Here is a 26,472-nt window from a genome sequence, read left to right as displayed (position 1 = left end):
CTGGATCTAGGCCTCCGCCTAGCATCTCTGAAAGTGCAGGTCTCTGCTTTGTCTAGCTGGTTTCAGAGCAGAATTTCTACTATACTGAATGTTTACACCTTCATGCAAGTTGTTCTACGTATAAAACCTCCCTTTGTTCCTCCTGTGGCTCCATGGGATTTGTCAGTGGTGCTCAAAGTACTTCAGGAACCTCCATTTGAACCCCTGGAATCAGTGCATGTCAAGTGGCTCACTGCGAAGACACTCTGTTTCTTCTGGCTATAGCATCTGCCCGTCGGGTATCGGATTTAGGCGACTTTCATGTCGCTCCCCCTTGTTAATATTTCATCATGACAGGGCTGTTCTTCGTACACCCCCAGGCTTCCTTCCCAAGGTGGTTTCTCGCTTCCACCTGAATGAGGAAATTGTGGTTCTGGCATTTAATTCACCAGACCTCTTGGCAGGTGAGGCCTCGTTGGACGTGGTCCGTGCTCTAAAGATCTACGTGGACTGCACTATTTCCATCGCGAAATCGGACTCTCTTTGACCTATATGGATTCCACAAGAAGGGATGGCTAGCTAGCTAACAAAGTCATGCGAATCCATCTGGCCAGAGTCTATCTCACAGGCTTACACGCAGACTGGCCTTCCTATGCCGGCTTCAGTCTCTGCTCATTCTACTCGCTCTGTGGGTGCCTCGAGGGCGGCCCGGCGTGGTGCCTCAGCTGAACAGCTATGCAAGGCAGCTACCTGGTCTTCTGTCTACACCTTTCTCAGGTTTTATGCCTTTGGTACATTTGCCTCTCAGGATGCTTTCTTTGGGTTAGGAGCGTTCCCGCCCTGGTGACATTCACAATGTCTCCCTGTGGAGCCCTATGGACCCTGAAGAAGAAAATGAGTTATGGTAAAACTTACCTTCGTTAACTCTTTCTTCGAAGTCCATAGGGTCCACAGAGCACCCGTCCTGAAGCTCCTAGCTTCTATGGGTTTTTTCTCCTGGTCACTTGTTTCCTTATCTGTTTGAGTGTGTGATTCTTCAGTGTACCAGTCTTCCTTCTCTCCTATCCTGCTCCTGCCTTGGGCTTGTTAACAAAACTGAAGTGCCCTTAGGCTATGGGTGGGGTATAGGGGGAAGGACCGGAGCATCCTCGGATTGAAAAGCTTTGCTGTTGGTGTGCAGTCGCCCAGGTCCCACCTACACCCCAATGTCTCTCTGTGGACCATATGGACTTCGAAGAAAGAGAGTTAGCGATGGTAAGTTTTACCATAACTCTCCCTTTCTTTAGAATAGGCAAGTGATGCTAGTAATATAAGAATTTCTGTAAATATTCTGTATAAACAATTGTCAATACTTAGATCAGTTTTGATGCCATCACTTCAGTGTTCATGAGGTAGAACTGTGTATTCTAAGGAATTGTATACACCTACTGTAAATTATCACTGATATAACAAGCCACTTTGCAAGTCTGTGTCCTCTATAATTCTACCACTGCCAGAGGTGTAGTGTAAATGTTGTGCTTCAGATGACCTAGCCATATTTGAGACTGATTGGCTTTGGCTCATTGCTATGAAAACATTATATTTTCTTTTTATGCATTAAAGACCTAATTTAATGTTACACGTAAGAACGTAACTCAAACCTATACACAATACATTGTGAATAACCCATACTTGAGGTTACTACCAGGGCCGTTGAGACATCTGCAGGGCCCAGGTGATACTGAGAGGGTGTGTCAACAACATGTAATATGCCGCTGAAATGAGGGGGTCATTTGTCCCCCTCAACAGCTGGCCGAGGCCTCTGACTGGCACGTCCAGCAGGCCTGGGTAAATAGTGCACACAACCCTATCTCGGCAGCCCTGGTTACTACTAAAATAGGGGTACCCTTAGCAAAAGCCCAAACTAATACCAGGCTGGACAGGTTACACAATTACAGAAAGGCATGCAGCATGGGATTATAATGTGAACCAGCACTAGCCCGTATTGTGCTTGCAAAACACATGCAGGCAGGCCCTCTCCTCTAGGATATAACCAGCCTCATGCTAAATAGCAATGGAGCTCTTTCTGGCACCCATGGTTAGGTGGATGATAGGGTAATTGATGTGAAAAATAAATCACTATTGTGCAACTATAAGCACCAGGATACCATGGAAGCCAGCACCTGCTTGAATATGAATTTCCAGAATAGTATCTAATAAAAACACACTGTAGAAAAAAAACATTTTAATTAAAATAAAAACATAAACCCTCTTGCTTACTATTTATTATGTGAGACTAAATTATTTGGGTATTTTCTACCTAAAGTACTCCATAGAGGCAAAAAAAAACCTACATATAAGACAAACTTGATTGTAGCTGGACAGTGATAAAACTGAACAAGGGGGTCATTATGCAGTCTGTCAAGTGGCTAGTGTCTACTTGGCTGCAAGATGGGAAAACCACACTGCAATAATTAGTTGGACATGTATTGGCCCCTCCAGGTCGTTCATTCTCGTTGTGGCTCCACTGATATGCAAGTTGTATATTTCTTACTATGGAATTAGGTTTCCAATAAAATGTACATGGAGGTAGATGCAGTCAACGGCTAGGATGTATGATGGATGCAGTCAATGGCTGGGCTGTCCATGCAGTCAATTTCTGGGATGTATGATGGATGATGGGACTTGTAGGTTCACAACAGTATTTAGTCTGGTTTTTGTTTTTAACTATTACTCTGGCACCCACCTCACCAGGGGTGCCAGGATAAACTGTGTAATTCAGCATTAGAATCATAAGTGGATGTTCCGTCTAGACCTCACAAAGTCATGGTGCATTCTAAACTTATGTGTATTGAACTTTTATTGCCTGCGATTCACCTCTACAGGCACATAGGCGCGTGGGTAATTTTATTGTTACCCTAATGTGGATGGATTTATTTGCAAATGTACAAAGTAGCAAAGTGCATTATTATGCATCACAGTTGGATATGTATCCACCTCTAAATTAGGCCCTAAGTCAGGGGTTCCACAACCATGGTCCTCAAGGCACACTAACAGTCCAGATTTTAGGGATTGCCATAATTGAGCACATGTGACTTAATTAGTACCCTAGTTATTTTGATTTAACTATCTCTGCTTAAGCATGGATATTACTAAAACAAGGACAGATAGTGTGCCTTGAGGGCTGAGGTATTGCCTAAGTATTGAGTCGCCCACTTTAACGAACTTTAAAAAAAAATGGCTTGATTTGGTAAAAAAATTAGGTCAAGCCATTAAAACAATATTTTTTTAAGTGTGGAGCAACCACAATGCATAAATACATATGATAGGCAAACCCATTAAACAGAATTGTGTGTGTGTATGTATATGTATGTGTGTGTATATGTATGTGTGTATATATTTATGTATGTATGTGTGTGTGTGTGTATATATATATATATATATATATATATATATATATACATATATATATATATTACACACACACTATTTCTAAGAATTGTCATTGTGAGCGTGAATATAAACAAAAATTGCTATCTCCTAAAAGTTTGAACTAGAAACCAACCCATTTAAAACAAACCTATACGCCCTAGAGAATTCCAAAGTGAAATTAATGTTTTCCTAAAGAAAAACAAAAACACTAGTTATACAGTACAGCTGTTTCCTGATCTGGGTGATGGAGGCAGAACAGGAGGATCCACAAAGTCCCAAGAAGGTTGAAGGGTTTCACGAATCAAAAGGAGTTCCCTGGGTGCAGGGCTGATGCTTACCTCTCAACTGTACCGATTTAGGCTGGGCCATCCTGATTTGGGGTTGTGTTGCAATAACGACTTTGTTTCGATTCCACAGTTGGGATGTGTGCTACATGACATTTAAAGGGTGTTTTCAGGGGAAGGAATTAGACCAAGGGTTGGCACAGCGCTTAGGAGATGTGGCCACGCCACCTTCTCGTGTGTGCTGACATGTAGAGTCAGGAGTTGTGCTTCACGCTGGAGTTTGCACATTATTCCAGTTTCGAAAAATAGAAAAGTTTGGAAGTATGTTGATGAATGACTTTTGTTAAGTTTTAGAGGACCCCCTTCTCCAGCACTATTGGTTATGGGGGCATCCACTAAATAATTAAGAAGAAAACAAGTATTCCAAATGAAAATGGTGTAGAGCATAATAAGAGTATTTACAAGCATTTAGCTGTATTAGGGTCCAGCACCATTATTTCTTAAATTCCTGAAATGGGAGCCAGGACAGCAAAATGTATGGCAATGGCAGTTTAAGTGTTAAAATCACTTTACCTGCAGCTTTATGCTTAAATGGTTCAAGAACTCATTGATGCTGTCTTATATCCTTACAATTTATAGCAGTGGTTCCTTATACAGTATTTATTTTTGGCAATTGCATTACATTTGCACTGCAGCAGCTGGCCCAGCAGGACGAGAATAATCTTAAGGAAATTTAAACCATTCTGGCTCACTGACTCGATCTTCCTCTCTCCCCGTTTTCTCTTTGTCTGTCCAGCACAAAGCTTGCAGCCTAGGCAGATACAATTCATGTACAATGTGCAGATTATATTAGAGAAAGAATCTGGTATGAGGAATAATGGTAACATTTTACAAATAGTGGGGTCACCTCTTAAAGTATCCTGTACAAACAAGTTTGACATAGCAGTAGCCCTTATTCTGGGATGCAGTTTATAGACCGGCAGACATATCCTGACAGGAGATACCCAACGCCAGCCCGAGCGAGGTAAATCCAGGGGATTTAGGATAGGTGTCTTTATTCTAACGCCTATCTTAATTCCGACGCAGGAACAAAGAGGGACGCCAGCCTGAACTAGGTAATTCCGGGGTGTCCTTAGCATTAGCTGCGGGGAGGGGGAGGGGGTGGTTAGGTTTAGGGAGTGTAGCGGGGTTAGGTTTTGGGGTGGTGGTTAGGGTTAGGCACCCCCCGGGAGGGGTTAGGATTAGGGTGCGGGAAGGGGGGGGATTAGATTTAGGCACCCCTGGGGTGGACTTAGGGTAGGCACCACCCCGGGAGTTTTAGGGCTATGCACCCCTAAGGGACTGTTAGGGGAAGAGGGGAGGGTTAGGGTACTTACCAACCGGCGTCGGGATCTCCTGACTGGTTTTGAACCGGTGGCTAAGCAGCCGCCGTTGTTTCATACCGATGCCCTTATTCTCAATATCTTATTTTGATAACTATTAAGACAACATAACAATGCCAAGCCACTGAGAATGCGGCATTAAAGCATCATTTCAGTCTTCATTGTTAGGGTATCTCCCTGGAACCCAAAACCTTACATTTTCCATTATGCTATTTGTCTTACCTTAAAATGTGTTATTGACTTAATGGACTACTACTAACATAGAGATATCCGCTATCTGTCACATGTGTCTGCAATTGCATCACTTGTTGGTACTGTTGTGAACAAATGCACATCCCTTTGGAATGTTCTGTATTCCTCATTTTAAATCAAATGTGTAATTGCTGTCATACCATGTAAATGGCAGAAATACTCCCAAACGTGAAGCCCTTACCTAGTGTAATGTCCAGATCTCTTTTTTAATTTTTTTTCTTTATAGGTATAAATGTGAGTTTTGTGAGTACATGTGTGAAGACAGAAAGCAGCTTCTGACTCACCAGCTCACTCACATGAATGACAAGCCATTCGAATGCAATCAGTGCAAGTATCATACATTCCGCCAAGATTTCCTACTTTCTCACCAGGCAACCAAACATGCAGGTATTGTATTCACCAGCGATGTGTGGGTGTCTGTGTGTATAACCTATGCCAATATACATGTGCCAGAAATGTGTTCAGCTTGTTGAATGAATGTATTTATGTATGGAGAGCCAGATTAATATCTCATGAGGCCCCCACCCCTAACCGTTCATGCAATGAATACCTTTTCTAGACAAACTCGATCTGAAGGCAAAGCTTAAAAAGTATTCTAGGGTTGTTAACTTTGTGGGGTGGGCGACAGATACAGCACACGGCATCATCGCAATGTCAGAACTTTTCCGTCCTCTAGTTGGCACTATATGCACTTCTGTAGCCAGAGTATCTATTTATTAACAGTTTCTTATATAGCGCAGCATATTCCGTTGCGCTTTACAATTGGAAACATTGATAGAACAAAACAGGGTAATAACAGACAGACATAGAGGTAAGAGGGCCCTGCTTGCAAGCTTACAATCTATAGGTGCCGGCCCTTACTGTTATATCATAGACCTACTTTCAAAACACCACCTAAAAAATCATTAACTCTTTCACGGTTAACATAACAAATATACTCATCCAATTTAATTCACCTTCCCCATATAAACATTCCCTTATATCTACATCATTAATTAATCACCACATCATGTAATTCCATTCTCATTAATTTCCTCCATCAGTCTTATAAAAAAATCCTTCATGTTAATTAACCCCTTCCTCTTGACTGTATTACAGCACTATCCGTCACCCTCATAATAAAACCCAGTCACAACTTACTCCGTAGACTTATAAACTTTCCTCAACCATACCCAATCCCCCTCAGCTACACTTACCTGTTGCTGATGTGATTATGAATTCTATTCTCATTGTCATACTGGCCTCTCACTGGGGCTGATTCTGGGTCACACGGATCGCTCTTCACGGAGGCAAACGGCGAGTTTTTGCATACAGCGCAGAAGTGATTTTATGAATGTTTTGGGGCGGGAACTGGGCAGCGGCAAAGCGATTGCATGAAACTGCTTGACTTGCAGGAGTATCGTGTGCCAGAAGATAGGAATCATGTTTCTGATGGATCTCTCTCTAGCATGGGGCTGTTGCAAGTGCTGATAGTAATGATGACTGTTGCGGCCGGCAGCGTAAAATCAATGGGCGGAATGGTACTCTCCTGAGTAAGTCCTAGGTATTCTCACATTAGCATAAGGTAGTAAATTAGACTTCCACGGCTGTCAGCAACTACAGCCACTTTGCTCGCAACTCAGATTCAACTCCACTGTGAGCTGTTGCCACGACCACGGAAAACAGGTTGTGATGGAGAAGGGACCTCCACTCCGAACCACCAAGGAGGAGGCTGGACTCAGAGGTAGAAGCCATGCATAGTAGCAATAGGCTGCACAGCCACTGCACTGCACAGACTAAATGATAGTGAAGTGCTTCATACCACCACCTTAATTCATTGACTGCCACCCGTAGTTTTGCCTTTGTGTGTAAGGCTGAGCTGCAGGGACCTCTCCTGTAGCTCTGTATGTGTGTGAAAGCTCTGACAGTGGCACCCGACCCCCTTCCTTGCTTGCAGCCGCAACACCTTCCCCACTGGAGGCTGCAACACTAACCCCCCTCTTGCAATCTCCATCGCTACAAAAAGAGAGCGAAAACAGACTTCCTAAGCAGTAGCTGCGGTGGTAGGTGGGGGTTACCTATGTCTAACCATACTCTGTGTGTATGTATGTATGTATGTATGTATGTATATATGTGCACTTGAAAAGTACTTTACATTTGATTACAAAGGCTGAGCCCTCATATTTTCCTAGGTGGAAAGCCCTTTGCTTGTGATTATTGTCACTTTTCTACCAAGCACAAGAAGAACCTACGTTTGCATGTTCAGTGTAAACATGCACACCTGTACCAAGAATGGTTTCAGCGCCATCCCGAGGAAACCCCTTGTCGTCGCCGGCCGTTTTTTTCTCTTCAGCAGATTGAGGAGCTGAAACAGCAGCATGAGCAGCCAGATGTCCATGGTCTATCCGAACAAGAAACAGAGGTCTGTACAAAATAGGTCAATATGTGATGCACTTAAGGACAATTTTTAGGGACAAATATACCTTGGTATGTTTTTGAGTGTATTTTGTAACTATTACCCCATTATAAAATACAATTTGTTTACTGGATACACTCCATTGTAGACTATATCTAGCACTTACCTTTAATGTCGTCTTTGGGCAGGGCGTACACTGTGTTCTGTCCTATGGCTCTTAATGGCACATCACAAACACATTGCTGGGATTCAGTGGTCTATTTACTAAGCCTTGGATGGAGATAAGGTACCAGCCAATCCGCTCCTAACTGTCATTTTTGACTCCGTAGCCAGGTCAGCACTGAGTCGGCTCTCCGGCACAGGTGAACAGCGCTTCTTACCCTCCTTCCCCCTCCGCGACCCCCTTACCTTACTCCGATGCGGTCCGGAGGCACGGAGGGCGGGTGGGGTGCGCTGCTTCGTTCTGGTCGGCCCGGCAGTGGACGCTTGGAAATGTCATCTCCAAGTGCCACTGAAGCAGGCCAATCGGGCGGCATTTGGCGTGACCTGGGTGATCGTGACCTGGGTAGCGTCGTTTACACTACAGGGTGATACAGGAATGACCCATGCTCAACCCTGCAATCCAGTGACCGGGGTTGATCCATTTACACCAACAAAAATCCCGGGATGATGCGCTTTCACGTGCATCAACCCGGGATTTTTAAGTCTGTGTAAAAGGGGTATTACATGGGGTAATTATGGGCGTCATAGGGTACATAGTGTCCTCCCACCCATATACGGAAAACAATATGGGTGGTTTCTTATTCAAGGTCCATAGGGTCCACAGGAACTACCTTGGGGTATGTAGTTGGAGTAATCCATTGCACCAAACAGCTACAGCTTTGAAGCTCCCAGCATGCATAGGGCCTCCTCCCTATATACCCCGCCCCTAGCCACAGGCATTCAGTTTTTTTGTTTGGTGTTCGGCAAGTGTCCAGACGCACCTTTTATAATAGCGGGACTGCTTAGACAGTCCTATGCTTTTTTTATTTTGTTGATTACCTTTTTTATATATACTGGGTTGATTAGTACTAACCTCGCTTGCAGGAAAGTGTCCAAGGGGACGCATGTACTACGACTCCTGCCACCTCCGCTGATGCTGAAACGCCAGCTCCTGAACGAGCTTTGGGGATTTCGGCGGGTCTCAGCGAAGCTTAGTTAGCAGCGACGCTGAGGCCCGGACTGCAATCTGATCCAAGGAGATGACAAGGTAAGGCGATTCCTCGCTTGCGGGGAATCGTGACCTGCAGTCCTCTCTTCCGGTGTAGGAGACGCATCGGAGGCTGCTGCGGGTGAAAGGCTCGTCAGAGTGCCTCACTAAGGCGGCCGGGACCTCATCGTCTGATGCCGTGGATGGGTAGTAGACGCACTATTAAGCGTCTACTGCTGTGAGGCCAGCGTACCCGGTCGTCAAAAATTGCAGTTTAGGGGAGATGAGATCTCCCCCAGCCGCTCCTCCCCCGACCCAGACGCAGCTTCCGGTGTAGGTTGCCGCATCGGATTTGTTATTTATGACTGCCTTGTGTACTGAGACGCTCACAGTTCACATTCAGAGCCCATTAACATTTGCGAGGCATATGTAATATATTTGCATTGTATGTGACTTTAACGCTAGCTGCTGTATTGATACAATCTTTTTATTTTCTGAACTGTCAGATATATCTATCACTGTGTTTCTCCTCATCCCTCTGCACAGGTGTGTGGGGTTTTTCATAGTCTTGCACATTTACTTGTGAAGACTGTCGCATTACATTTATACTTTATACCTGTGACACACTATTATGTCTAAAAGCACAGGAAAGAAGGAGGTTGAGCCTCCTATGCTGGTACCATGTAGATCCTGTTCGGCAGGCTTGTCAGAGCAGGATTTTGTGAAAGATGGTTTATGTAATGCCTATTGTAAACAGCCTCTTCTCCATTCTGGTACACCAGCACCTGCACAAGAACCACCTTGGGTGGTCTCAAGTCTTGTTGAATTTAGTGGACCGTGCAGCAGCTTCACAGGCTCCTGCAATGGTGCTGCATCCCTCTGTGGGGTACCCTCAACAGTTACATCCATCTATATGTCTCTCATGAATCCTATAGCCGCTCAGCAGGTGATGCAACCAAATAGTCCAGTGATGGAAAAGCAAAAGAATAAGAGAGCATCCCTTCAGGCATTGCCTGAGGATCCTTACGTGGCATAATCATCATCATCAGACTGATACTCAGAGTTCCAGTTATTACTCGTTTGAGGAAGACCACCAATCCTCAGTAGATTTCCCCTCTCTGGTAAGAGCAGTCAGATCTTTCCTAAGTATAGAGGAAGAGGAGGTTTTTGCCTAAATCTAAAGCTGGGTACACACGTAAAGATTTTCTGTCCAACCATCCAACTAGTTGATTGGTTGGAATGAGAATCTGGTAACGTATGGGAGTAAATAAATGATGATCAGCAGTTTGCTCCTAAATGCCAGAAAACAGATTAAAATGGTCGTTCAGACAAGTTTGTTAAATGTTTGATCTAAACAATTTGTTGAAACAACAGTTTTTGTCCATTTTCTGGCATTTGGGAGCAGATTGCTGATTGTTATTTGCTTTCATACCTTACCAGATTTCCATTCCAACCAATCAACTAGTTGAATGGTAGGACAGAAAATGTTTACGTGTGTACCCAGCATAAGACTCTGGTTTTTATGCGTCAGAAGGTGGTAAATGATTATCTCCCTCAGTCTGAACAACTGACTGATCTCATATCTGAAGCATCCAGATAGGCGTTTCCATGCGACAAAGAATTTAACTTCTCGTTACCCATTTTTACCTGGTGAGTGTAGCAAATGGGAAGTTCCTCCAATGGTAGACGCTCATGTGACAAGATTAGTCCGGAGCTCTACATTACCTATACCAGCCGCATCCTCTCTTAAGGAGGCTACAGATCTAAAAACTGATTTAAAAAAGTTTTCTATTATCTGGAGCTATTACCAAACCGGCTATGGCCTTAGCCTGGGTGACCAAGGCTATGGAGGAATGGACATTGTCTTTGGAAGATAGTATGCCAGATGCTACCAGAGAACAGCTGTCTTATCTCTGCCACATGCAAGAAGCAGCTGCATATGTTGGGGAAGCAGTTATTGATGCAGGTATTCTAGCTTCTAAAGTATCAGCAACCTCGGTGGCTGCTCGGAGGACCCTGTGGCTAAGGACCTGGAAGGCGGGTGCAGGGTCCAAGAGAGCCCTTGAGTCTTTACCTTTTGTCGGGAAAGTACTGTTTGGGCCGGAATTGTATAACATAGTGACTGTGCTGGCAGCATTTAAAACCGCGGGATTGCCCTCATAGTCTACCCCTAAGTATAAGACGTCCTTTTAAGGGCGAAAGGACAGTCTTTCTCTAGACAGGACCTTTCCCGCAGGAAGACAGACCAGAAAATCAAACTTCCAGCCTACAAGCCGGACGATAAGCCCGCGGTCTGATGGAGCGGGCCTCCCTCTGGGAGATCTTGTTAGGAAGCCGACTTCTCCAGTTTTCTTACTCCTGGCATCAGACAACTATGGATGCTTTTGTTCGAGAAGTGGTCTCTCATGGGTATGCCCTTATGTTCCTGAGGCATCCCCCTCAGAAGTTTCTTTGTACAACTCTGCCTTCAGACCCAGTCAAGGCCTTGGCCCTCCAAGTAGCTTTTTGTGCCCTCCTGAGGTCAGGGGTTATAATCCCATTCCTGTAACGCAACAGGGAAGGGGTTATTCAAATTTGTTTCTGATTTTGAAACCAAATTGGTCTTATTGCCCTATTCTGAATCTAAAATTTCTCAACAGATTCATCCATGTACCCAAATTCCGCATGGAAACCCTATGCTGGCAATGGAGCCTGGAGATTTCATGGTTTCCCTAGACCAGTGGTTCTCAAATTCGGCCCTCAGGACCCCAAACAGTTCATTTTTTCCAGGTCACTTAGCAGGTGCACAGGTGTATTCATTACTTAAGGCACATTTTAAAAGTTCCACAGGTAGAACTAATTATTTCACTTGTGATCCTGTGAGGAGACCAGGAAAACATGCACGGTTTGGGGTCCTGAAGACCGAGTTTGAGAACCTGTGCCCTAGACATACAGGATGCGTATCTGCATGTACCTATTGCTCGATCTCACCAAAAGTTTGAGGTTTGCGGTGGGGCAGCAACATTACCAATTCCAGACTCTGCCCTTAGGTCTGTCTAAAGCACCTCGGCTATTTACCAAGATAATGGCAGTCATGGCTGCTCATCTCAGGCAACAAGGAGTCTGGATACTACCATACTTGGACGACCTCCTAATATTGGCACAATCTCCGGAAGTTTTACAGCACCATCTCCAAATGACCATTGCCTGTCTGCAGGAGCACGGCTGGATAATCAATTGGAAAAAATCTTCTCTTTCTCCAACTCAGCAGATGGAACATTTGGGGATGCTGCTGGATTCTCTGGGTCAAAGGATTCATTTACCAGTAGACAAGATTGCTGCCCTACAAGTACGGGTATGCAAACTGCTGTGCAAGCAGAAGGTATCTGTTCACTTAGCAATGCAGTTACTGGGGTCCATGGTATCCACCTTCAACATGGTGGCTTATACCCAGTTCCATTCCAGGACCGTGCAACGATGGATGTCGGTCTCATTGGGATGGTCGGCACCATCTGATAAAGTCTAAAATGATCCACATCTCGCCAGAAGTTCGCCTCTACCTGGCGTGGTGGCTACAAACGACTTATTTAGACAAGGGGTGCCCAATATTGATCCCAGATTGGGTGCTCCTCACCATGTCTGCAAGGATGGGGCGCGGTGACAGGTCATCCATGCAGTTGATACTTTTGCCTCCCAGGATGCTTCCTTTCGGCGGCGGATTCTCCTTTCTGCTCAGGAGCATCCCCATCCTTAAGGGAACTGCTTTAGGACATCCCCAAGGTAGTTCCTGTGGACCCTATGGACCCTGAAGAAGAAAAGAAGAAAGAGTTATGGTATAACATACCTTAGTTAACTCTCTTTCTTCGAGGTCCATAGAGTCCACAGGACACTCAACCTTAACGCACCTGGTGGTGTTGGGTAATCTTTTTCTTTTGTATTTCCATGATTCCCTCTTCTTAGAGAGAGTGTTTCTAAGGTACAATTGTCCTTCCTTCTCATCTTTTTCTTTCTCCTGCTTCGGGCTTGGTAACAAACTAAATGCCTGTAGCCAGAGGTGGGGTATATTTGGAGGAGGACCCATTGCATCCTCCTGGGAGCTAAAGCTTTTAACTGTTTGGTGCCTGGATCACTCCAACCACATACCCCAAGGTAATGTCTGTGGACCATATGGACCTCGAAGAACGTTAACAAAGGTATGTTATACCATAACTCTTCATTTTTCTGTAGAAAAGGTAATCTTATCTGGTGATCACCAGACAACAGCTACTAGTGTGCCACATAATTTGAAAGTGGAGATTCTCCTCTTTCAAATAGGGGTGCCCACTCAGTTGCAGCTGTCACTATGAGGGTGATGAGGCACGTAGTGCCCTCCCCACCATAAATGGAAAACATATCACCAAACAATAATTACTAAGGGGCCCCAATATTTGAAAGAAGGGATCACCCTCTATCTAAAGTGGGTGAGTTCTATTTGTAGCTAGGTTGGGGAAGATCTTCCTCCCATGCCTGGTCTACATTATTTTTCTGTAGTGCAGGGGGTTAATGTCCAGTGATCAGTGTGATCACCAAACATTAGCTTTTTTGTGGGCACAACATTTGAAAATGTGGACTCCCCTCTTTCAAACAAGGGTACCCCCATCATTCTATGTTATATGGAGGGGATGATAGAGAGCCTTAAAGTCCCACCTCCATCATTTTCATTATTTTACTTAAAGCAGTGTGCGCACTGGCGGCTCTTCTGAATTTACTGCTGGTGGCTGCAGAGTGTCCCTGTCACTCTCCTGGACCAGTGTGGACAAGGAAAGTTATTTTTATGTTTGTTTTTTTGGGAGGGGTTCAGCTACACCCGCCTCTGCAGAGGACGAGTGGGTTTTGTCTTCCACAGGCTAGCTGATAATGGGAGGAAGAGCCCCACTCCTCCTCTGCAACGAAGGGTTAAGCTGGGTACACACTGGGCTATATATAAGCCGTTCAATTGAATTGTGTACCCCGATATGTCTGTGAACTACATTGTTTACAGACATATCGCATCGGCTCTGCAGCACATCAGATGGCCGATATATATCTGCAAATTGCTGTAGGGACCGCCAGTGATTGACATCTCAAGTGTGACCACCCAGTTGTGATGTCAACGCCAACACGTCGGGTAGCTGATCAGTAAGTGTGTATAGCTTACCTGATTGGCCGCTCTGTCGGTCGACATAGAGATCTGCCTGGTGTGTACCCACATTTAAGGATAACACCTTTTAGACATGCAATGTTAAAAAATTAAGTGATACAGTTGTTGTGTTGATAATATGGTGACAGTACAACTGGCATGAACTTGATGACGTAAGTGATAGATTATAAAAGAAATTACAAGTTGACTTGTAGGATCTCCTGATAAGACTGTAATATTATTGCATGCCTTTGCTTAGAACCCACCCAGAGAGCTTACATATCACATGCTTCACCAGGAGGAAGGACAAGTACAGAATACACTGGAAGCTGCTACTATAATATATGAACAAGGTGAGACATATGGCGTTTTTGTATTGGTTAACATTGTGATGCATTATTATGCAGAGTTGAATGCAAGGTAGCTTTAATTGCTTACACATTGGGTGCATGGGAAAAAGGTCTGTACGCAGAGTTGTAAGTATCTTTGCGAGCAGGCCGCCCTTATCCACATGCTTGGTTTGATATCTGTCATCATTACCATCAGTGCTGACTTGCACAATGCACCAGCTTTATCCCTGGTGCAAAATTATACATCTGAAAACAGACGTATTTACGCTTCTGAACAAGTCTGCATAGCCTGCAGTTTCATTGTCACACCCTCTATGGCCATCACCTAGATGAGAATGTCACACACTACTATAGCCCTGTTATGCTGATTTCCATCACAAGTATATATGTGCCTGAAATGTGGACTCTTGTACCTGTGGACAATCATCTGCGGAGTATACGAAGTGCGGAAACATGCAAGATACACACTGCATCAGCCCCTGCATGTCATGTATGCTTAAGTAGAAGCTGGTATTTATGTATAGTTGCATGAAGGAGGGGGATCTATTCTAAATTATGTGTAACTTCTTGTCTGTGTAGGTGGAGAAGGTGATGAACTCGCAACACAGGCTGCTCTTGATCTGCTTTTGAATATGTGTACCCAAAGAGATGGTCCTGGAGGTGCATTGCAAGTACGTTGGGTTATAGCAAATCGAAATAAGTAAGAGGAGAATTGTGCAATAAATAGAGGTTTTAGCATAACCATGGCCATACAGCTATGGGTTGATTTTTGGGGCGTGGGTCCCCTGGATTGCTTTGGTTGGGCTGCTTCAGGGCATCGTATTATAAACACATTTTCCTTTTTTGCACTTTTAGCACCTCTATTGTTTGATTAATATATATGTATTATTTTTAAACCTCTATTTTTCACCTTCTTGTATATGCAGCAGTAGCTGCTCTTTTCTATCTTACGCTTTTTTACACTTCACCTTTCCTCATTCGAGTGATGCCCTGGGGTGGCTCAGCTGGGCCTGTTTGGGGGTGTCCTGCACTCTGGATTTCAACCCCAGTATGTTGGGGACCTACCCTCAGAGGTTACCTGGGCGTGGTGGCTTGGCCCATAACCATGGCCATGATTATGACTTTGTTACTGACCTGCATCATTTTTACAGACCACTATCTAATATCTGTAGGTGGCTGTGGTAAAATCTGCGCCCTGTATAGACAGCCAAGTGTCAGAAGTTACATCTGAGGAACCACATATGGCTCAGGTTCTAACATTACATATGGATGAGAGACAAGTGACAGATGTGCAAGAAGCTGGTTATGAGGAGACTGGCATTTCAGATGCAGACTATGAAGGAACGGTGCAACAAATTACTATAAATACAGCTTTCAACACTGCAGAGTACAGCCTTATTAATGCAGAGCGCATGCAGACACAGCTATGCAGGTACTACTCGTGTTGGGACTAATGGGAAAGAATATAGGAATTAAGGGAGGGATGGGGATTCTTGGGGTAAAAAAAAGGGTGGTGCATATGATAGCAAGTGGTGGACAGGTATAGACCTGATCTAGCAGGAGATTGTCACCTACTTTTCTCTTGTGGTTGCAGTGAGAATGATGTGCCCCCAAGATCTCCCCAGACACTACTGGTAGAGAATGGAAAAGACAAGAATGCTCTTCAGATCCTAAATAGGCAACAGCAACCACAAGTGAGACAAGATACAGCTCCAAAAACCATAAACCTCTTTTATAATGTCGTTCTCTCTAAATATGACGTGTCTTCCAATTTAGATTGCTCCAAATCCACCTCAACCTCCACTTGCAACAAAAAAGTTTTCCTGTAAAATTTGCAATTCTGCCTTCTGGGGTCGAGCAGAAATGGAGAGTCATAAAAGATCTCATGTTGAAGGCGGTAGTGGATTTAAATGCCCAGATTGTGATTTCAATGCTGTAACATGGCCCGAGATCAGGGTAAGACTTTAGGATTTTCTGTAGTACAGCCAGCAGCCTACCTCCTAATCTTCATTTTAGATGGATGTCTTTCTCCCTTTTCCAATTTGCATTTTTCGTTTTTAACTGGGCCACCTTTTGGCTAATGTGTGTTTCTGTTTCTTGGTATGTTAGGCTCACATGTCTCTGCACTCTGACCTCCGGCCTCATCGCTGCAATCAGTGTAGTTTTGCTTCTAGGAACAAGAAAGATCTAAGCAGACATGCAATGACACACACCAACCACAGGCCACACTCATGTCATATATGTGGACAGAGGTAGGATTGGCCAACCTCACAACATCCTCTTAATGTATATTTCCTTGTATTATGTGTATTGATGTATATACAGTATGGACCTGCCCTTGTGTGTGCATATTAGTTTGTGTACATATTTATTTGTGTATATATATATGTGTGTGTGTGTGTATGTATGTGTGTATATATATATATATATATATATATATATATTATGGATGCGCAGGCTCAGATCATCTTACATGGACTTTTGTCCAGGAATGATGATGTTCGTCCATGTAAGATGACGTTTTGCCTCTTTCTGAGTTCCGTTTTTTATAATATAATATATATGTGTGTGTGTATGTATATATCTGTCCCATATGTTATATATTCACACACTTCCTTTAAATTATAGAGGAAGCCACACTTTACCTCCTGTGTCTAGATATCACTGTGGAGTGATTGGGCTGCCCATTCTCTTATGCTGCACAATCTATATTCTAGTTTCTAATTGGATTCCAATCCCCCAACACTCTTTATTGTGTGAATCTAAACTACGTAAACCACTAAATGTCTATTATCTGCCTCGAGTTTTCTCACCTATTATGAAATACAAAAGGGATGTGCCATTTGCTGCAGATGACTGTTTGCAGGATGCTCTGGGGCTTCTGCTACACTTCTAGTACAACTCATTACTCTGTTTATTATGCCTTCCAGATTTAATAGGAAAGGTCATCTTAAATTCCACATACAGCGGTTACACACTGGGGCAAATGTGGAGCAGCCTGATCAAGGTGAGTGTGAGAGTATGGCTTAAGGAATATATTTTACAGAAGGAACCCTGTATTGTGCCATTAATTTGTTATATGTTTTTGCAGAACTTGCATCTGCACCGACCATGGATGAAGAACACATATTCCTAGCTCAGGAGGAAACTGTGGGCAACCAGGTTAGGATGGGAATATGGCTTTATGATGGAAGGCCTGCGGTTAATTAAAAGGAGCTGTCTGCGGTATCTCAAGGCGGGATACCCGCATTTTCCAGTTTCCTGCAGGCCTGATTACCAATAAATACACTGGTTGGGACCGAACATCTTTGATTTATTCTAGTCATGTTTCATCTATGGGGACACTGAAGAGGCACTGGGTATAGGAGGTGCTGGAGGAGTTGGGGCACTACATATATAAAGCTTGATAGCACAGGCTTCTACTCCCCTATACCCCACCCCCTGCCCAGATCAGACAGGCTTGTTTTTTTTTAGTGCCGCAGCTCTGTCGACGCAGTCAGTAGCTGCGGACTTTCCCCCAGAGCGTACAGAGAGCCATGAATGGAGCAGAAGAGCAGGTAAGGGCTTCCCTTGGGTGTTGGAGACCACCGCGGGGCTGGGGGCCTGTGGGGCGTTTGATGGCCTGGTTCTCCAGCCCTTCTCTGGACCACCCAGTCAGCCCAGGGGAGGAGCCTTTTTCCTGTTTGCTTCTCACTCACCCTTTGGCACACCACCTTCTGCAGGCAACCCCCCGCGGGTCTTCTCAAAATGATGTCTATGTACTAAGCCGTGGAGAGAGAGAGAGAAAGTAGCAGCCAATTAGCTCCTAACTGCCATGTTACAGGCTGTGTATGAAAAATAACAGTTGGGAGCTCTCCACTTTATAACTCTCCAAGCCTTAGCACATCTGCCCTCCTCTCCTCTCAGATGCTAGGTGGCCATCTTATCAGCTCCTGTTCAGACAGGTTGGCAGCTGGAGAGTGGTGTTCCTCCTCAGATTAATTGTTGGGTTATCGTTTGTCTGTTTCCTTTACCACACCAGATTTTTCATATACTGTTCTATTGTGCCTCTCTGAATTTACTGTGTGCAGGGTGCTGCTGTGTGTTATGCTTAGTACTGATATAAACAAGAGGCTCAATTGTCTAGAGCTCAGGTTACAGCAATATAAGGTCCTTTATACTGCTGCTAAAGTGCCTATTTCTGCAGTTGCTCACAAGAATTCACTGTTAGTTTGCAACCCTAGCATATTAGCTGTTTCAATCCAAATACATTGAAGCCACTAATATTAGTGTGGACTTTAAATCTAAGTGCAAGTGCACAGTTTACCTCACAAGCCATTTTGTGTGATCTCTGCGGGAATCACTTCACAGGCTTCTAACATGTCTGCTAAAGGGAATTCTTCCGAAGCTGTCCCAGAGAAGTACGGCTCAGAATCACGGTGGTCTCAGTGATACATGCTATACGGGGCGCTGCAGTCTGGGTCCCTGGTGGCAAAGCCCCCAATGGAACAGGGTGTGCTTCCACCCAGCCCCAGACAAACTGACAAAAAGTTGAGGTTCAGACAGCCGCCTAAGGGATCTCATGTGACATTCGGGAGGCCATTTCTCCAGTAGTCTGTGCTACTTCAGTTCAGTATGGCATATTCCTCCTCGATACCGAGCTAGCCTTAGTTATAAGTATAGCTAAGTAAATTCCTCTATGTTTATGCTCTAGGTTTTGCTACATCTGTGTGTATAGGCATATTCTGTGTAGTCTGCTTGAATACAGCAGTTAACTGAGCATTACATTCCCAGCCCAGTCTGTAGAAGTACTTAATTCCAGATTAAAACCGCAACCAAACAGTTAGTGTACCTTACAATATAACTTAGGTTATTAGAAGGGTGCAATATGGTGGTCTGAGATATATTTCAAAGTGCCCATTAACGTATGACCTCTGATTATTCTGTGTTCAGAACCACTGTCAGTTTGCAGTGAGTTGGTTTCAACTCTCAGGTCTCCTGATGCAGTTTACAATCCACGGTATATATGAGTTTCTAAATTTTTGTGTCCTTTACTGTTCCACACTACAAGGCGTATACCACTGTATATGACTTTGTATTTGTTGCTCTAGGTGCCTGCCCACAATGGTAAAAGAAAAGCACAATTTGCACTGACCAAAGCCACATCTTATAATGTGCCCTTTGCTTATGGCTATGTCAGACTGCATTATTCATATTACAAAGCAAATACCTAATTATACCACAAAATATATGTTTGTATTCACTGGTTTAAGGGCTATACACTCAAATGACAACGTAGAGCAGTTTACACGCCTGAGACTACATTGCTCGTATAATGTGGCCTTTGCAAAAACCCATGTCAGTTTGCATTATTCATGCCACACAGCGTATACCACATTCTGTATGTAGTCTCTGTGTTATATGTCCTTCCCAAGAATGGCAGCAGAGGTCGTTTACTCTGCCACTGCTAATAGTACATTTGCCTTATAGCATGTTCTGAGTTAATAACCCTATAGCTTCTGGTGTACCATTTGCTAATGCTTGTATTTCCTGGCATTTTTGTTGTTCCTTTATAACATGACACAAATTCACATGCTCAAAAGCCACATTTATCCTATATTGTGACCTTTACAAACTTATTTTTCGACTTGCATTAGGGTTAATTTCCTAAAGTGTATATGTTTTAAGGCACTAACCACATTGGTTGATGTGACCTTGGCTGACATCTATTTTTATTTGCTCAGGTGCATATTTATACAGCCACAGCCACTCTGATTATACTATGTCCTTTGCTGGTTCTGTACCTATTTACATTACTAACTTTTCTTATGTAAGTTACAGGTTAGTAATTTTGTGTGATCTGGTACGCATATTTCTACAGAGTCACAATTGTTTGGTTGGCATGCTGTTGCATTGGAATCTTTTCTACAATAAGTACCTTTTGTATACATTTGCTAAGTCTGCAATGGGGACTTCATCCACAGGTGTCCCTAGCCGGGGAATGCTCTGACAAATGCCTACAGTATTCCTGTAGACGTGTCCGGTCGGACATTCCAGTAACGTTATGAACCTGTGGGCCCTTGGTAGGTGGATCAGTCTATGACCTACTAACTCTCCTTGCCGTGTACAGTCTTAGGAACAGTGACCAGGCAATGGGCCACGCCAGTGTGGGCTAGCACCTTACCGCTCGCCAGGTCATTGCTTTCTCTGCTGTCTTCTTGGTATGTTGGCCAATCCCATAAATCTTCTGACATGGATGATCTCTGGTGATGAGGCTTCACCATCTGTTTTTGTCCCACAGACTATCCTTAATCTATTGCTGTGGGACCTCCCTGGGTTCGGAATTTATCACAATCTATATAGAGTTCAGTTGAGGCGTTGAAGATTGTGAAAGGGTACTATGCGACTCAAGAAAACTGTATTTTCTCCTCATTGAGAGTATAACTTTGGCCTGTACTCCTAAGGTCTACAAATTTTCAGACGTACCAGTGCCCTTTATTCTTACCCACCTAGATTGAGAATATCTGGGGAATAGTCAACTCAATGATTACTACCTGACATACAGGATGGACAGGTCCAGCTCCAGGTCTTGGATCCGGGGGTTCTTCTGGTGGATGTGTTATCCAGCTCCTTGGCGTTTCACCTCATGTACATCTTTCCACCAGTGGCCATGCTTCCAACTGTTCTTTGCAAGCTAAAGCTGGTAGGTGGATCCTCCCATTCTGGTGATGATTGGCCTCACAGGGTGTGATAAGCGGCCCCTCGCAGGCTGTCGATAACTCCTCCCTGGCGTCACCTCCTCAGGCCGGACTTCTCATTCCTGATCCGTTCCAGTTCCGGAATCTGTCTTCTGGCATTGACGGTGGATGTTGAGACAGCCTTTTTGATGGCCATGGGTTTCTCTAACGCTGTTGTGCATAAGATGCCATGTGCAGGAAATCTGTTTTCGCTAGGGCGTATTGATGGGTGTGGCAAATTTACTTTTCCTGGTGTGCCATCAGAAAGTTGGATCCTGCAGTTTTCAGCCTCTCCAGGATTCTGGCTTTCCAACAGATGGGGTTGGACATGGGCCTTTTATCTTCCCTTAAGGTGTAGGTCTCAGCCCTCTCAATCTATTTCCAAAGAAAGGATGTGATCATTCCTGCGTTGGAGACCTTCCTCCATGGGGTTCTCCACATTCACATCCTTTGTACCCCCTGTTGCCGCTTGGCACCTGGTTCTGGTCCTACAGGCTCTTGAGCACCATCCCTTTTTAACCTTTGGACTAAGTAGACTTTTTAGATGTTTTATGTGGCAGACTGTGTTACTCCTGGCTATCTCTTAAGGGGGTGGTTTCTAAACTGAGTGCTTTGTCTCCCGGGTCACCTTTCAGGATGTTTCACTATGACATTGTGGCCCTGTGGACCTAATTGGCTTTCCTTCTAAAGGTTATTTGTCAGTTTCTGATCAACCAGGAATGGTGGAGGAACAACAGGATCCTAAGTCGTCCTTCAGATCTTTGGATATGGTGTGTGATCTACGTGTTTATGTTGACAGGACCAAAGTTTTTGGATGCATTGACTTTGTTCGTGCTCTATTACATAAACAATTGAGTTGGCCAGCCTCCAAGCAGCCATAGCTTGTCTAGTAAGGTGGTCATCTGACAGGACTCACTTTGGCGAGCATGTCTGTTTCGGACTCGGTGATGGCCCACTCGACCCGGTCAGGTGGATTCTCTGGATGGCTCGGCAAAGCAGCTTTGCAGGACTGCTACTTGCTCCTCAGTGCATACTTACATAAAATTCTACCATTTTGACACCGTAATCTCTAGTGAGGCTAGATTTCAGCGAAGGATCCTATAGACAACACAAGAGCGTTCCTTCCTTTATTGGACAGCTTTGGGACATTCCATTGTCTCTCCAGTGTCCCCCATGGATGAAAGAAAAAAATGGGATTTGGTGCATACCTTGATCTTTTTCTCTGAATTCCATGGGGGACACTGGATGCCCGCCCTTACATCCCTGGCTTTGCTTGGGGCTTTTTCCAGGATTGTGGCAGTCCAGACCAACTAGACTTTGTGTGTGTGCGTGCGCCTGGTACTCATCTCCTACTCTCTGTCCCTTGGGCTTTTAAGTAATAACTGGCTGCTCTGTGCATGGGGTGTGGTATAGGGGAGGAGGAGCCTGTGCTGTCAAGTTTGAACTATTTAGTACCCAGATCCTCCAGCACCTCCTTTATGCGTTGTCTCTCTAGTGTCCCCATGGAATTTAAAGAAAAGGATTTCTCAGGTAAGAAAAAAAATTCCATTTTCTTATCCATCAGCTGTCCCCTTTCTGGCCTGTAATAGATAACTGATTCAGTGGTTCCTGTATTTCCAGCCCGCTTATACCTTTCCACATTATATTGCTTAATGTACTCTATTATATCACCTTTTATGTCCTGTACTAGATGGTGCGTAATTTCTCTTGCTAAATTCATACTAATGTTGTTTTTCTCAAAACAGCAATACTGAATTGTACCCGACAAAATGTTCTACCCACTGTGCTGTCTGTCAGAACCCACAGCTTCCGAAATGATCTGTTCAGTTTATTTTTTTTTACAGCTTTATTGATCCTATATCCATCTTGATACCATTATTTTGTTGTCCTCTCTTTAGCAAGATACAGCTTATATTCAGGAAATTACAACGGCAGATGGACAGACCCTGCAGCAGCTGGTTACAGCAGATAACCAGGTAATGTCACTATTGCTAGGTATTAGAGGGGTTGAAGGGTAGGGTGCCATTGTGATGGCGTTCTGCTGGGGAGCACCCTGCTGGGTCTGTCTCTCATGTAATGCTAGCAAGAGTGGAACACTACAGGCTCTTCTTTCCATTTGGCTTGACTGTTAACATTCTCCTTTAGTTCTAGCTTTTGTCTGATTTATTTATTAACATTTGTATACCACTAGCATATTTCATTGCGCTTCACAATTGGGAACACAGTAATAACACAGACATATAGCTCACAATCTATAGTGAAATAGCAATAAGTGCTACATATAGAACGTAGGCTATATTATTTTGGCATACAGTAACGTTGGCAGCAATTTTGGGCTGCACTCAGAGTTGTTGGAGTAAGGAAGTTACGCATGTAAATTTAGTTTGAACTATGTAGGGGTAATAAGAGTAGCTCAGGGGCAATTTCATCATCACTAATGGGCCAGTCACACATGAGAAAACGCTTGTTTCTGCATGGTTTATGCAACGGGCATATTCCGTATTAGGGACCCGATAGGGCCGCCTAATGTTCAGCAAACTATATATAACAAGTGCAGATTTTGTGCAAAATTGAGGGGGCGAGTTGGGAGATATTTTGAAAGAAGAGTATGTATGTTGGTGTGATGTTGTTTACGGCCTTGTATGTTAGTAAAAGTATTTTATATTGATTTTATGAGATACAGGCAGCCAATGTAACGACTGACATGCGGAGCAACAGTAGATTAACTTTTTGCAAGGAAAATCATTCTAGCCGCTGCATTAATAATAGATTGTAGGGATGATAGTCTGTTTTGGTGAAGACCAGTGTGGAGGTTGTTGCAGGTGGTTATATCCATGTCTTTTTTTTTTTTTGTATTGATAGTTTTTCTTACCCTTTTGCTGTGTAATATTTGTGGTACTCCACTTAGCTGTACTTCTCTTTACCACCAATATTAATCTGTCTCCAGGTACGATACATTATTTCCCAGGATGGAGTCCCTCACCTGCTCCCACAGGAGTATGTTGTTCTCCCAGAAGGCCATCATATTCAGGTAGCCCTACTTGCTTATGCCCACTATCTCAAAGACTATTTTTAACCCAGCTATTTTGCCTTCAGAGGCTTCATCGCACCGCTTATACTGATGTGTGACACTATGCAGCCCCTCCTCAAAATTGTTACTATTACCATGTAAATTGCCAACATTTTTCAACGCACTGTACAATGTAAATTGTGTATACCAGGCAATTATAGCAATTGCATAATTTGGAAACCCCATAGAATGTAATTTGACACTCCTGTACTATCTTCTGTGCTTCTTCCAGACAACCAGCTATTTGTATTACCACCAACCATCGTAATCGTGCAATCGCTCAGTAATCAGCCGTAAATCTGTCATTTAAATGTCAAAAACGACCAGCGATGCGCGTGCCCGCTGGTCGTTTTTTACATCTATCATCGCCCGTACATGCTGGTCAACCTGATGTTCACGTCAGGTTCAGCATGATGGATGTGCCTACACTGAGCGTTCAGTGTAGGCACATCAGTCTGGAACGACAGCACGATTACAATGTCGTAATCGTGCTCTCGTTTCTCTGTCTATTAGTGGATTACGCACCTTTACCTTTACGCCAGACTACAGTTCTATTACCCCTTACCTTTCCGTCAGGAAACAGTCTATTACCCCCTCCCTTTGTCCCCTATGATTTCATTGGATCATTAGCTATGTCTTTATTGCCCTCTTTACTGCTAAGTATGTAGCAATACTAATATTAATATCTTTTATTATGCCATCTGTTACATTTACTTTACAGGTTCAGGATGGGCAGATTACTCACATTCAGTATGAACCAGGAGGACCATTTATTCCAGACCCTCAGGTGAGTACATGTGTAGCTGCTCTGACATGGTTCCAACATTCTTATGTCCCCTGGACTAAACTAGCTTTCATGTACAATCATCGGCACCAAAGTAATTTGAGTATTAAATTCTATTATATTGTAGTTTGAGTGCTCATTAGATTCCCTGTGAGCTGTGTGGTTATAATAGAAGCTAATAAGGGAGAGACAAACGGCTCAGGGCACAGGGATAATTAATCATTAGCTTTCTTCCCTCGACAGATTCACTTTGTGCCCATGTCACCCACTCAGCAACTTCTCACACAGGAACAGCTTGAGGCTGCTGCACACTCTGCTGTTACAGGTTGGCATCTAATGGAAAATACATGTGTGTTTCTACGTAAATGTGGTATATCATGCATAACCAGTTTTACTGTGTCTCAGCTGTGGCAGATGCAGCAATGGCTCAGACTGTGTATACAACGGACCCAGAATCGGCTCTACAGCAGGAAATACAATATGATGTGATCACTCTGGCGGAATGATGGTGTCGTTTACATGGGCCTGTGAGATGAGCCTTAGGTTCGCTTGGTCCCTCTGTTAGCATCAGACTGCGCCGCCATTTGTAGAATTGTTGTGCAAGGATTACAAATATTGGCTTCCAGACAAAGAGGACTTGACGGTTTGATGGATGAGAACATTGGCCATGCTGAAGTGAATATGGATGTTACAGAATAGGTTTTGCTATTCCATATAATGTTTTTAGCTCTCTTGAGTTTGAAAGCAGTTGTTCGATTTGCTCTGTGTATCAACAGGGAACAGTTGCTGGGGAAACTGCTTGCAATGTCTTCACTGCACTTTTTTCATGACCAGGCTAATGATTTATCTTTTTAATGCAAGCAAATGTTTATTTTTCTTCCACTTAAACAAACTGGAGACAGATCTGGTGATGAATAATCATATTCAATAATATAAATTAATATTAAATCAATGGAACACTGCTCTTTCCCCTCTTATGGTGCAAGGAATGGTGTCTGATCTGTGATTTTACTCCCTCTTCTCTTATCAGATTAAAGGGATTAGGGCAGATTTTGGTATTTAATCCCCCAAGGACATGGATAATCATAAAAGCGTGTAATCCTCTTCCTCCCTTTTCCTCTGCTATAAACACTAGTTCCATGGCATCTGTCTATACATTAGCCATAGGAGCAGGCTTCCACCATGCTAGGCACTGTACAGTACTGTATATCCCTGCAGATAAAGAGACGAGTACTGAACAGTGTTACAGTCTCATTCTTTACACGTGACCTGTTTGTGCTGGGGAGGAGGTATGTGAGGGAGTCTAGCTCTCCTTTCTTTTTGCAGTTGGATAGGCTTTGATTGTTTCCTGTGTCTGCATGCATTTATCAGCTGTTGTCCTTTATTTTCTGTGTGGTTATCTATTTGATTTGTGTTTGAAAGCAAAGGGGCACCAAATAGGAAGCTTCTTTTCACACCTGATCCCTCATGAAGGTCAGCAGGCTTTTGTTTTATGCACCCTGAGTCCTACATCAGCATCTTAA

General features: G+C 43.8%; 1 protein-coding gene across 1 annotated transcript in view; it reads left to right on the top strand.

Moving 5' to 3' along the window:
• ZNF335 (zinc finger protein 335) overlaps positions 1–26,187 on the top strand; it is a 67,483-nt gene extending 41,296 nt beyond the window's left edge. The window contains exons 10-24 of the mRNA XM_088481929.1: positions 5,535–5,695; positions 7,480–7,709; positions 14,289–14,382; positions 14,959–15,050; positions 15,552–15,811; positions 15,974–16,073; positions 16,156–16,335; positions 16,489–16,631; positions 17,310–17,386; positions 17,471–17,541; positions 22,994–23,071; positions 24,043–24,126; positions 24,887–24,952; positions 25,193–25,274; positions 25,355–26,187. Coding sequence (XP_088338055.1) covers positions 5,535–5,695; positions 7,480–7,709; positions 14,289–14,382; positions 14,959–15,050; positions 15,552–15,811; positions 15,974–16,073; positions 16,156–16,335; positions 16,489–16,631; positions 17,310–17,386; positions 17,471–17,541; positions 22,994–23,071; positions 24,043–24,126; positions 24,887–24,952; positions 25,193–25,274; positions 25,355–25,455 — 1,819 coding nt within the window. The 3' untranslated portion in view covers positions 25,456–26,187. The remainder of the gene's footprint in view (positions 1–5,534; positions 5,696–7,479; positions 7,710–14,288; positions 14,383–14,958; positions 15,051–15,551; positions 15,812–15,973; positions 16,074–16,155; positions 16,336–16,488; positions 16,632–17,309; positions 17,387–17,470; positions 17,542–22,993; positions 23,072–24,042; positions 24,127–24,886; positions 24,953–25,192; positions 25,275–25,354) is intronic.
• The last annotated feature ends 285 nt before the right edge of the window (positions 26,188–26,472 follow it).

The sequence above is a fragment of the Taudactylus pleione genome, unplaced genomic scaffold (assembly GCF_031769625.1).
Source record: "Taudactylus pleione unplaced genomic scaffold, aTauple2 ptg000279l, whole genome shotgun sequence".
NCBI classification, from domain to species: Eukaryota; Metazoa; Chordata; class Amphibia; order Anura; family Myobatrachidae; genus Taudactylus; species Taudactylus pleione.
The sequence above is the reverse complement of the archived record's forward strand: the minus strand, read 5'-3'. Positions and strand labels throughout refer to the sequence as shown.